Source organism: Anopheles aquasalis, chromosome 3 (genome assembly GCF_943734665.1).
Source record: "Anopheles aquasalis chromosome 3, idAnoAquaMG_Q_19, whole genome shotgun sequence".
NCBI lineage: Eukaryota > Metazoa > Arthropoda > Insecta > Diptera > Culicidae > Anopheles > Anopheles aquasalis.
Window position 1 is genome coordinate 41581564 of NC_064878.1, and position 13146 is coordinate 41594709.

General features: G+C 46.3%; 1 protein-coding gene and 1 long non-coding RNA gene across 2 annotated transcripts in view; one reads left to right on the top strand and one right to left on the bottom strand.

Moving 5' to 3' along the window:
• The window catches only part of LOC126577248 (protein dead ringer), a 98034-nt gene extending 88525 nt beyond the window's left edge, over nt 1-9509 (top strand). The window contains exons 7-10 of the mRNA XM_050238718.1: nt 4055-4181; nt 5377-5726; nt 5801-6789; nt 6869-9509. Of these exons, the coding sequence (XP_050094675.1) occupies nt 4055-4181; nt 5377-5726; nt 5801-6789; nt 6869-7338 (1936 nt within the window). The 3' untranslated portion in view covers nt 7339-9509. The remainder of the gene's footprint in view (nt 1-4054; nt 4182-5376; nt 5727-5800; nt 6790-6868) is intronic.
• Nucleotides 9510-9784: 275 nt separating this feature from the next.
• On the bottom strand, nt 9785-13146 carry LOC126575901 (uncharacterized). Its single transcript, XR_007608279.1, has 4 exons — nt 12973-13146; nt 10946-11098; nt 10368-10867; nt 9785-9991 (listed from the first exon to the last, which is right to left on the bottom strand). It is a non-coding gene; the product is annotated as an uncharacterized LOC126575901 (long non-coding RNA).

The following is a 13146-nucleotide window of genomic DNA, read 5'->3' on the forward strand; positions in this document are numbered from 1 at the left end:
AGAAAGAGTGGAAGAGGGACCGGATGGTGCAGGGGATGTTTAAATTGAAATAGACACATATTTGGCCTCGGTGTGTCGGTCCGTCCGCCCGTCGGATGACAGCTCGTGGACACACAGGCTGGATGTAATTGATGGTTTGTGTCGGTAATTAGTGGAAGTGTTTTATTTTGCGCGCGCGCGCGCGCGCTTTTCACGTGCTCAGCCCGATCAGAACCCTTTTTTTGGGGGAACTTTTATGTTGACAAGCATCAGATTCCGACTGTTCTTCTACATAAATTCAACATAACAAGAAGATGCAATCGAGATTGGTCCACCCAGAACCATTCTTCCTGTTGCTGGCATTCTCTTGCATTCCTCGATTCCAGATGCGGCGTCAGCATGTCTGGCGGATTGCTTTGGAGCACCGGAACACCCCATACAGATGCAGCTTAATGCCTTTTCCGGCATTGCAATTTGTGGCGGCACATTAGACGATCGACATTCCTTTCAAATTATAACCCATCGTTGCCAAAATGATCATCATCAGCACAGCACCAGCAGCAGCACCGCAGTATTGTCTTCAGTCGTGCTCGATCGTGACGTTACGTTGCGCTGCCGCAATGTGTGTTGTGTTGTTTTCTACTCTTCGCCACATCCGCATCAACGCCATGTTCACACCAGCAATAAGAATACGTCATTTCGAGCAACGGCGAGTTGCTTAAGAGTTGCTGATGGTGGTGGTGGTGGTTGGGGCAACATGAATCATAAACAACATCGAGGACAGCAGGTGTCTGTCTATGGCTCGGTGACAAACGCACCACCAGCATCTTTTTGGCCAGAGCGTATGCTCCGTTAGCTCGCTTGTGGTTTTCACATACTTTACCATTTCCCGTTTTTTTTTTTGCAATTTGAACACCTCATCCTCCTCACGAAAGAGGTACCTCTATGACCCATAAATTGTCATTGTGATCGTCGGTGGGGCAGGGTTGGAGACACAATCGTTGGCAGTTTTTCGGAGTTTCGGGACTTTTCTCGAATAGTGACGCGGCGGTCTTCAAACGCGGCTCTCGGGGGTGTAGAAAGGGAAGGAGAGGAAGGAAGTGATGCGGGGAGGTAATTTAAATATTAAATTAATATATTTTCACCCCGTACACTCGCACGAACACATGTGGATCACGGATGAACCTGATGGTGGTGGTGCCGATGACGGTCGGGGGAGGAGTGTGTGGGGCCAGCATCAGTCAGTCCATCAGTCAACATTTGCAGGTAATATCGTGGTACCCCGCGACGTACGTACGCCCTTTCTCGCGGAGTCAATGTTGATAATTTTGTGACATTTATTAAGGCGAGGCGGCGCGAGAAGTTTGTTTTTTTTGGGGATTGTCTTTTCGCTCATCGGCGGCACATCCGCCGCCAAAAACGGGATGTGCGTGCGCGCACGGGCTTATCGGACGCGTGTAGCAGAGTTGGGTGGTTTGGCTTGTGGACTTGTGGTTTCAATGTTTCACTTTGATGTTTCGCTGCGGTGTCTTTCGCTGCCGGTGCGTTTGCTGATGAAATTTCTGCCAAACAGATCGATGACGTAGACATGATGAGATGTGGACGGCTTCGGAAGAAGTTTACTAGTGAGTTTGGAAAGGAAAATTGTGATAAAAATTGGAATATATTCATTGTCATAAGTAGGTTTTCATATGTTAGTTTTATCTATTTTATCATTGAAGCAATCATTATTTTATTGTGATTCAAAGCCAAGTGCTTTATCATCACCTCTCTCTTTTTTCAAAAGATGTTTACTTCTAATTCCGCTATTAGAGTTTTGTCAACTTTAATCTCAAATGGTTTCGAATTGACTGCTAATTATAGAGCATGCTTTTATAGAGCAGCTATTTCATAAGGCCTATGCAAGATTAAATATAACCGAAACAACACGACTTAAATTTCAAACTACTATTTAACATTATCTTGCTCTGTAATCTTGATTTGATTGATGTAATCAGGGCTCCAATACAGACTTTAAATATGTTATAATCGTTAGTATTATGAAATTATTATGATGATTGGAAATCATTATTAGAACATCGTCCACACCAATCGGACTCCTCAGCTACCAATTGTGTTATGACGGTGAACAGAAAGAAGGATTTGTTTTCAGTTTTAACCTTTCGTCAGTTGCAGTGAAGTTCCACCATAACTGACCAGCCAACCGGTCGGAATGTGAATCATTTTACGGTCCCGACGCCAGATCGCCTTCAATTTTCAATTTCATTCAGCATTGTTTTGGGCTGTAAAAGTGTGCGCTTTCAACATTAAATTCCACATTCCTGAACGCCACGAACACACCTTCCTCTCTGGTCCTCTCTTTCTGTCTCTCTACATCGTCGAGCATTCGATACATTTATTGGTTTTTGGCAAAAAAAAAAACACATTCAGCCCAATGATGTATCTGCGCCACCCATCCTCTCTCAACTGAAAAGATGAAAAACATTCAGACACCACAGACGGAGGTCATCCACTATCCTGAAAGCTCTCCCGAACGGAGAAGAAAACGTAGCGAAAGGTATAAATCGATGAATTTATTATTGCAAATAAAAAGATGCTCCAAACAATAAATTGAGACGGATCATAAAAGCGAACGTCGACTTGTTCCGCTGTTCTGCTGTTTTCGTATGTCGCCTGTCTGCGTTTTTCGATACCGATGACTGTACCCTGCACTGCAATACTTCTTCCAAATTTAACGATTCCCCGTATAAATGACCGATCCATCACACACCCGAGCGGTCGGTGCCTGCTCGGTTCCTGGACTGCTCCATCGGCCAACCATACGGAATGACAGATCACCGGCAAATCATCTCTCGGTCCCGGCGAAATCAAGAAAATATTGATTATTATGATGGGCCCGAAAAACGCACAGAAGCCCTGGCGATCCGTGATGGATCACGGGTGGTGGATGTGTTTTCTCGTCCATTTTTGCATTTCCAGGCAGTATCCTTCTGCGCCAGCACACCTCATTCGAAGGTCACGGTGGCTCGGTGTCTCACAGGGTGTTCATTCACGGGATCTTGCTTGAGATTTGGTTCGGGTTTTGTGCACCGGGCTGGAGAAGAAGGGTGGCCCATAAACGCTCGCTGGCCATTAATGAGGTTTTATGGTGTTGCGTCGGGTGTGGTTTAGAAATGAGTTTCATCGCAAAATTTATAATAAAAAAAAAACGCTGGACTCCCAACGGAAGGGGTTGCATATAATCCTTTCCGCACACTATCCGGCGAAGCGAAGAGGCTGCATTTGCTGATCTGGTGTTTGATGATCCTTTTTTCATTGTCTGGACGATCGTCAGCCGAAGCCATCAAATCCCACTAAGATCGTGCTTCTGGGAATCGGAACAGAACAGATCCCTCTCATCATTCGAATCTTTCGATTTCTGACCTTCGATCGCTCGCTCCTACCCCGGTTTGTGGTTACGGGGTTCTGGTACTGAACAACAACAAAAAAACCCCAAAAAAATCACAAAACGGCAACAAAGTATACTTTTTGGAGCTTTTAATATAGAGCGAAGCGTGGGTTTCTTGTCCGTAATTATAATTATAGTCGAAGTGTTTTTCGGAGCGATCAAAATGTGGCAGAATCGCGATCGAATTCGATCTCAACTTTAATCCGGATCTGTGAGTTTCTTATAACCGCTTGGATGCTGGATGCTGTTGCTACTGCTGCTGCTGCGATCAATCCAGTAGGCGTGTGCACCGCAGTTCGTGGTGTGATGCAGTCGAGGAAATCCAAGAGGATCGGAACAAGTAGCCACCACGCTGTTTGAACAATCAATTAGAACGACATCGCCAGACGTGACCAACGTGTGGATTGGAATTTCTCTCTCTCTCTTTTTCTCCTTTCGAATTAATATTTGTATTACGATACATACAGACACCCATACACAGATCATACTCAGATGAATGTCTTCAACTCACCAACAGCGTAGCCCACGATGATGATGGTGGCGAAGGGGGTCTTGCGCGCCCATTTTATGCTTACCACCTAACTAACCAACTATTCTGTTCTTCCGTTTTCCGTTCTCCCTTTACAGGTACATGAAGTATCTCTATCCGTACGAGTGCGAGAAGAAAAACCTGAGCACACCGGCGGAACTGCAGGCAGCGATCGATGGTAATCGGCGCGAGGGTCGACGCTCCAGCTATGGCCAGTTTGATTCGGTAAGTGCAATGTCCCCAATGAACGGTGGGGAGGAGGACGTTAGTACAGCTGCAGGTGATGCGACCACCGACCAATAGGGAAGGATGCTCCATTTCGCTCTCTCTCTCTCTGTCGCTCCGTCTCATTCGATTACCAATAATCATCTGCGGCAATATTGACCCGTGGCACATCCGGCATGCCCAGCATGATGCTGGCATACGCTTTTACATCCGCCATAATTGATCAGATGCCGCAGCATCGACCTTAATGCCGTGGGGCCAAAGAATCCAGCGGAATCCGCGAACCGCCGCGAGTTTGTCCGGGTCATGCCCGGTCCCGTCACTTGGTGTATGTGTGTGTTTGGTTCTTGTTTTGCCAAAACAAACATCACAAACGTGTGTCCAGGGGGACCCAAGGGGAATGGGAGACGTAATCGGTGAAGACGAAAACGGAGACCACGACAACGCAAGCAACACGTTCCTGCGATCCTCGGTGGATGCTGCATCTTGCGGAGGTTCTGGAACCTCACGGTGATCCGCTCTCCTTCTCTCTCTTTCTCTCTTTCTTACTCTCTCTCTTCTGTTATTTGAATCGACATCATAATGTTTACGATCGCCGCTGCGGTTGCAGAGATGATCACGCGCGCACATGAGCATTGAGAAAGCGGATCACTGCCGCCCCTGTTTGGACCGCTTTGAGTTGCGATCAATTGAAGCGATCTTCGAATGCTGCTTCCCGCTCACGGTGCGGCCGAGTCGATGTCTGCAATCAAAACACAATCATTCGTACAAACATTGTTACCAACCAGCCCAGTCAGTCAGTCAGTCAGTTAGTTAGTGATCGTGGTGGTAGAAAACACGTGTTATGTACCAAACCAACCTACCAGCCTCTCGCTGCGCGCCCATTAATCGTGCCCGGATCATGTGGCACCATGAACCATCCGATCGGATCCGATCTTCATTCATGCGGCCGGTGGAATCTGGGCTAATTGAGTGTTGGATGTCGGGAGAGTGGAAAATGCTGGAATGAACGTGTTTTTATGTGCATGTTTGTTGATGTTTTGGTATTTGCGCGCCATTCATAGTGATGCTGCTGGATCGCTTTTCCTTGGGAATGCGCCCTTTCATTCACTGTTTTCAAGCCAGTTGAGGCTCTTGCTTTACTGAACGATTCATTTCTAATCCATTCTTTTCCTTTTCCTTTTTTTACTCACAGCCCTCGGTGCAGCGATCGCCGATACCGCAAGGGATGTCACAGATACCGCCAATGTCGCTGGTATCGCACGTGAATCAGCAGCACCAACAGCAGCATCACCACCATCGGCTGCTACCACCGGTTGGCCAGATTCCGAACATTCTGCCCGCAGAGTTCGAGCAGCGCATGCTTGACTACATCAAACTGTTCCAGCCGAAAGAGATGACCCGGGCACAAAGCCCCGACGGTAACAAGCTGTCGGCACTGAACGCACTCGAAATCTCGCGTGTCGCCCTCTGGAACATGTACAATCCGAGCCCGAACAGCCCACCGAACTCGCTCAACACAAGCCCCGAGAACAACATGCAAAGGTGGGTGTCCTGCATCCCTGCTGTCTGTCCCAAAACGCTTGGCTCTAATTCGACCTCAATCTGCCTCATTACAGCGCCCTCGATCTGTCGGAATCACCGGACCACGCGATGCCATCGATCAAACGGGAGCGCACCGAACATCCGGTTGACTTTAGTGCCGATCCGCGGGACTTCAGTGCCGGTGGTCATCCACCACCGGCCAAACGGAGCCACCAGCAGCAACAACAACAACAACAGCAGCAGCAGCAGCAACATCATCATCACCATCACCACCATCACAGCCACAGCCGATCGTTGACGCCACTGAAGCTAAACAGCTCGTCGCACGATGAGGACGAACTGCGATCGGTCACCGGAACGCCGATCAATCTGCGCGAGAATGGCACCACCACCACCTCGTCCAGCTTGCACCATCACGAGGACGCCGATGAGGACGAGGATGAGGAGGAAGAAGATGAGGAACCGACGGAGGAGGACATTCTGCGGGCATCGCTGGTCGCCAGCCAGCACCACCCGCTAGCGCTCAGTCTCGCCGATCATCATCTGCAGCAGCAACAGCGCGAACGGGAACGTGTTCAGCAGCATGTTGCGGCGCAAGCGGCCGCCGTCCAGCAACACCTTCAACAGCAGCAGCAACAGCAGCAACAACACATGGCCAGCCTGGACCTGAGTGTGCTGGATCGTGAGCGAGTGCGGTGTAGCAGTGCCGATGCCAGCAAACTGAAGCGCCACCAGCTGCATGATGATGAACAGTTGCAGCAGGAAGACCGGGAGCAGCAGCAGCAGCAGCAGCAGCAGCAGCAACAAGGACACCATCACAGCCACAACCATCACAACCAAAGGCAACAGCAGTCGTCGCGTGCCAATCGATCGCATCTGGGCCGTGGGAAGCACACGGAAAACGGTGACCGGCTCAGTCTGACGCCGGACAATGACTTCCATCACAGCACGAAGCACACTTCCTCGGGTGGCAACGTGAATGCCGGTGACCGTACGCTCAACTCCGACCCGTTCAGCTCACCGATGGGCATTACGGGCATGCAGTTTAAGCTGATCAGTCGAGGTAAGTTCAACAAGAAATTGGGATACTGGAACACTTCTCCTTGAAGCACTTGACTAACAGAGCGAACCATTCCTTCCAGGTGATGCCAGCAAGGGTGACCAGAAGCTGGTGGTGACGATGGAGTTCAATGGAGTGCAGTACGAGGGTGTTCTGTTTGCGAATCCGCTCCCACTGTCCGCGAACACCGTGTCCGCACCCACCTCGACCCCACCGTCCTCCTCGGTATCGGCAACGTCCGCTTCGCCGATCGGTTCGCTAGTATCACCGGTGAAGACGACCACCATATCACCGCTGGAGGATCGTGATCGTGATGATCGTGCTGCAGCTGCAGCTGTTGCTGCATCTTCGTCGCCATCGTCATCGAATGGTCCGCCAGCAGCTTCATCTGTCGATCCGGCGCTATCCATGGCCACGAACGGTAGCAACCTTGACGTTTCCCATCCAACCATCACCAGCGCATCCACCGCTTCCTGCAGCCAGCCACAGCAAGCGGTGGAAAGCGGAGGTCCCACGGTACCGACCGGTATCAGCAGTCCGCTCGTATCGTAAACTGCACCATCCTAAGACACACAGAGACTCTCTGCAACGGACCGGGTAGTAGAGAGGGGGGAAATAGAGGAAGATAGAGGGACGGTACCGGCATCACACTACTTTCCAGATAAGCACCTCAATGGCTCTCTTTTTTTCCTTTGGCATCCTTGGCCTTCCCTCACTTCGGTTGCCTTCTTTGGTTCAAGCCGTGAATCCCTCGCATTCGGTATTGCATGCCCGCCCCTCCCCCACAAATCCTCTCGCTCAACGAGCTTCGGAGGGCTTTCGGACGCTCCTTTAGATATTAGTTTAGGGTTTTTTAACTTTGTGTAGCATATACGGCACTACCCCCCCATATTCATGCTAAGGTAGCAAGAGCAAGTGATCGCAATGATTTTTACAGAAAAACAAGTTGACAAATATTCTTCCTCGAATAGAATCGAAACTACTAGGAGATAGTAATGTGTAGCGTGCTTTTCGTTCGTTCTTTCACGTTCATAGCTCTAGCTTAGGTAAGGTGTGTAGCGGGCGTGTAGATAGGTGGATGCTTCTTCCTACCACCAATCATTCGCAGAAGGCGTTAGAATCTCTCACTCTTTAACAACGGAACACGGATCCCACGGACTACGATTCCGGACTGGATCAGGCGATAACAATCGGCGACAGGATAATGAGAATGTTAAGACACGACAAAAGGATACTGTGGCTTTGCAGTGGACTCTATTAGTAGCATTTTACGCCAACAAACCCCATCTGGCCACCTTCCAGTCTCATGAAGCGCACGGAATGCCAATCCAGCTGGAGCTCCATTGGCCACCGTCGTGCTCGTCTCCGTCGGTCTGTCACAAACATTTCGAACCAAAAATTAATTTTAAAGCGTCAACTAAATGCGTGGCGACCTTTATGTAATACTGCCCCTTATTTTTTTCTTTCTCTTTTTTACATTAATCTACCTTATCCACCTTTGTTTAAAAGGGCAAATGCCTTTAAAGTAAGATGCTCCCCTCCCACCGCACTGCTGTCGCTGCCTGGCCCCAGTTGTCCGTTCGCTTTACAGAAGCCACTCGATGGGCGCAGGGTACGTGGAGCACGACACGGTGCACATATAGGACACACGTTTATACGAACTATTATAGAACGGATGTTTATGTTCTCGACGGATCGAGCGCACTGTACGATGCGCCATGATCAGAATGACAACTAGGTATTAGCTGATAGCGAATGATTGATACTAGACATTAGGAAGAAAAAAAGAAAATGCAACGATGAAATCTGATGCTGGGGCTGCTGCTGCGAGGATCAGGAAGAAAGAGGGCACCTGGCTTCCGGTGAGTTTATTCAAATGTAAAATATAGAAGGAACCGGTGCCGGTAATTAATTTGACAGCCGGCAGCGGTAAGGATATACGTTGGGTTATTTAAGGATTCTCGGACACTCACGCAACAACCGCATAACGGGTGAACGATGCTCGCTTGTTATTTTGCATCTCTGCGTTTACTTTGCAATATTATTCCCTTAGGCATCCTACCTTAGCCTTTACCTTTTAGATGCTCCTTTTCCTCCGCCGTTCAGTTGCTTGTTTTGCGCCCGTGGCCTACAGTGTGGGCCTGTAGAGAAATCGCGATTCCTCGCAGAGTAGATGATGTGATGTAGCTATGTTTCGGTGCCGTGATCAATGGCACGATCGTATGGATAGAAACAAATGAAAAAACGAGCGAAACTGCACTGTAGTTCGATCCTGTGGCCCTCGACTAGATGCGAGAGAGATGCTAGGTGCATTAATTTATTTAATTCTAAGTACTGCTGATAACTGTGTCGCAATGCTAACTGAAGTCCCGTATCCAACATCTAGAGCACGCGATAAGAGAAGGCTCAAGACAGAAGGGAGGGAGAAGATAGTCGCACGGGCTGACTAGACATGCTAGGGTCTTCACTTTATATATATAGCCACCTCGTTCATGTGCAGGCTCAATGGCCGACATGTTAAATGTAAAGAGATATGATAAATCATTAATTAGACACAAAAAACATACTTATCCCACACACATCTCTCTCTCTCTCTCCCTCTGTTTCTCTCTCTATCGATCTATCAACTTTTCGCGTACGGCCCCCACTAGAGTGTAGAATTGAAACCACAAAGCATAATAAAATGTCCGTTTTAAAAAATAGAATCATGGAATAAGGATATTTGTTGAATTCTACTTCAGTGTTGGACGGTGGTCAAATGTGTATCCTCCGAAACTTTGAATTCATTTCAGTCCGCTACACAGAAAAGTTCAATCCGTTACGTTTACCTTCGTTAAGTGATAGCCGAGCTTTTGCTGTCCCGGTTTGAGTGATTTCGTCCTGCAATTTGTCAGGTCAATTAATCCGGAGTAAAGGACCATTGGTGTACCGCACTAATTGCTGCGATTGTTAAATGTTGCGGCCTTGTTTCTATCAAATTATTAACATTAACGATGTGTACCGACACAAAGGTGTGTAATTTTATTATAACTTCATTAGAAAAGGTTCTTAGATTCCATAAAGTGTGGCCGAACACAATTACAAAGATCAATTAATTCCACCGATTTTTATGTGTAATTTTTTTGTTTGATCCATGTTACTGCAGGCATGTTTAGCTGTTTTCTTTCTTCCAGTACTGATCTGATGAGACGACGCTTATTTGGATCTGAAACGAAATTTAAAAAAGCAAACAATTAAAACTTGCCATGCTGTTCATGAGATCAATCAAAATCTGTCAAAATGGCTCACGGTAACCACTGGTCTACTACACTGATCACAATATGTGCAATCTTCAAACGAAGCACTAGTCACGGTTTCAATGCATTTTTGGGATGAGAAGGATGTTTTTCAACCTCTACCTTTTTATATCACGAATTGGAGGTATAGTAGACGAAAAAGCATTAATTGTATTAAGGTGTCTAACCTTTGTGCCACTAGCAATCAAAGCAATTGCTAAATTACCTGAAGGAAACTCTAATTAATCGCCAAATGCACTACACCCTATATTGCACATACTTGTTACTATTTCAAGGATGCCTTACATTTTATTTTCCATTTTTTCTAATGCTGCTGCTGCTGCTCTTGCTGCTGATGCTGCTGGCTTGGTCTCTGATGATGATTCTGCTGCCGCTGCCGCCGCTATATGGATTGCTGATCTTGCCTTTGTTGCTGTTGCTGCTGCTTTTGTTGGTGCTTTTGCTGCTGTTGCTGCTTTTACTACTATTACTGCTTTTGTTGCTGCTTTTGTTGCTGCTGCTGCTGCTGCTTTTACTACTACTGCTGCTTTTGTTGCTGCTACTGCTGCTGCTGCTGCTTTTACTACTACTGCTGCTTTTGTTGCTGCTACTGCTGCTGCTTTTGCTGCTGCTCCTCTTCGCTCGAAATTCCTGGGCGGGCAATGCCCATTCAAAAATACCCGTTTCTCTATGTGGATTGTCTTGGGGTTCGTGCTCGAGCGATGTAACCACTCGTGAAGGTGCAGACTCTGCTCCTCCGTTTATGCCAAGAATCAGCAACAAGACGCACAAAGCGACCACGAATCCTGTGATGTTACACATAGTGAATACAACTAGTAACTAACAAGAGTGGTTCATGTAGCGATGCGCTTTTATAGGCCTACCTTTTTTCGGCTGCTACACGATTCTGTAGTATCAACGAATGTTGCTGCATTGATTAATGGCTCGCTTTGCATGGTTCTGATAATGATAAGGATGGTCGGGAGCGTAGTCAAATCTGGGTTACTCTCTGATACACTTGGATTCCATCGTAAACACTGCAAGGTTTCGTTTAAATATTGATAATTGTTTTTTGCATGCTGAATGGAGAGTGTAGTAAATAATAACTGATAATGATATGGTTAAGGGGGGGGGGGGGGGGGGTAATTAAAATGTTTTGTACTAACCGCAACGGTTTATGATTAGGCCAAAATAATAATAATAATAATAATAATATATTTAACCATTAAGGCGGACTGGCTAGACTTAGCAGCGCCAGTCGGAAATGTTCGTACTAAATGATACGTGCATGAACAGTCTAGGAGATGGAACCGTGCCAGATACCACGTGTTCTTCTAAAAGTTCAAAGTGAAGAAGTAACCCCTTTCACCACGCCGCTCCGGACAGTTGATTCCGCAAACCAAACTCCAACAGACGTGTAAGGGCTGCTTCCGCAATTTACCGCGGATCTTTTGGGGTTGTCTTGTTTACATGACCGACATACAAATGATTGTTGATGGATTGTAAGGTTCTGCAATTGCAGGTCGAGGTCATCTCATCGCCGCAGCATCATCTTCATCATCATTGTCATCATTATCATGCGCAAGTCGTCTTGCTGTCATGTCATATCGCATTGGTCATTGATGTTGCGCGTGTAGCTCCGGTGTCGCGTTGTGCCGCGATGGTGAACTGGTCAATCCACCATGGTCGGCATCGTGCTTTGCAGTTCCAATTTTCTCCTAGGCATATGCCGAGACGCCAAGAAGAAGCGCCAAGACAAATATAACAAGCGAATAGCTTAATTTGCCTGCACTATGGAACATGCAACACGCTCCGCAATGATCTATTTCGTTACGTGTAGCAATATATTCGACTGCTATATAGTTACTTGATATGGTTTGAGTACAAGCTTTTTAAATTCTTTTTATATTTTACGTTTTTATCATCCCCTTGCGTTTGCGACAATTCGAGATTGGTTTTTGGGCCATTGTATTTAATATAATTACATACACTTATTCAAAGGCCTTGTCCTAGCGGCTGTCGTAGAAATCGCTTAAATTAATGTGTTAAAATAATGGCACCAACGATGCATTGTGTAACAGTCTTTTAAACGGTGTCACATGACTAGCATCTAAGGACAATGAACGGCAGAAGAATTTTCGTTGGGTTTGGAATAAAAAAAAAGAACAAGAACATCTTTCATTGGCCAACTGAACTACCAAATGGTTATTGTTAAATTAAATGTTTTAATATAACCATAATTAATTATGGTCAAATTAACGAGCGTGCAAAGGTATTTAACTTTTTTTAACTCAGTTGATTTTTTTACATTTTCCCTCTTAATGCCTGGCCACTATTGTGTTGAAAATAGTTGGACCATTTGAAGTAAAACTTATCGTATTACCTTATTATTATTATACCTAAAGAATAAGGATTTTTTAAATATTACCCATCATACTTGACTCAATGCATTTCGCTACTTTGCTAATTTTCTAACGCTAATTAACAGTTACCCCTCCATAACCAACCCTAGCGACTGTGGTATAATTAATGGTTTATTTGTGCTCTGAATTGCAAAGGACTCGTTTCGATATTTCAACAGTGTTATTTAGAGTGAATTACGAATGGCACATGGTCAGGTACAATCACTGAAAACAAAACGTTATTTTCAAACGCGAAGCGACCTGCGATCCTGCTTATAAACCGCATGTCCCGGTTGCACCACGAATGGCACGAATGTACTATCACGTGTAAAGACTCTCGTCGAACGACTGTTTTTGTTTAGTTAGCAGTCCTCTGAAGTGCCTAGTGATTCCTAGTAGTCCAGTTTCTAGGAATTTTGATGAATGTTTAGTATTGAATCCATACACCGGTCCGTAATGGTTATCAAGTGCGCTCCTTTCCTCAGTTCCATGCAACTTCGCGGACATACCTTACAATTTACGTCTTGAAGCTTTATACATCGTGTTGATAAGCAGCATGCGTTCGTATAGCAAAAAACGATTCACGTTGCAAACCTGTGAACAAGACACTTGCACACATTACTCACAACAACTTTAAACATTGTTTTCCAAGCGCGTCGAAATCTGTCGTTATCAATTTTGCA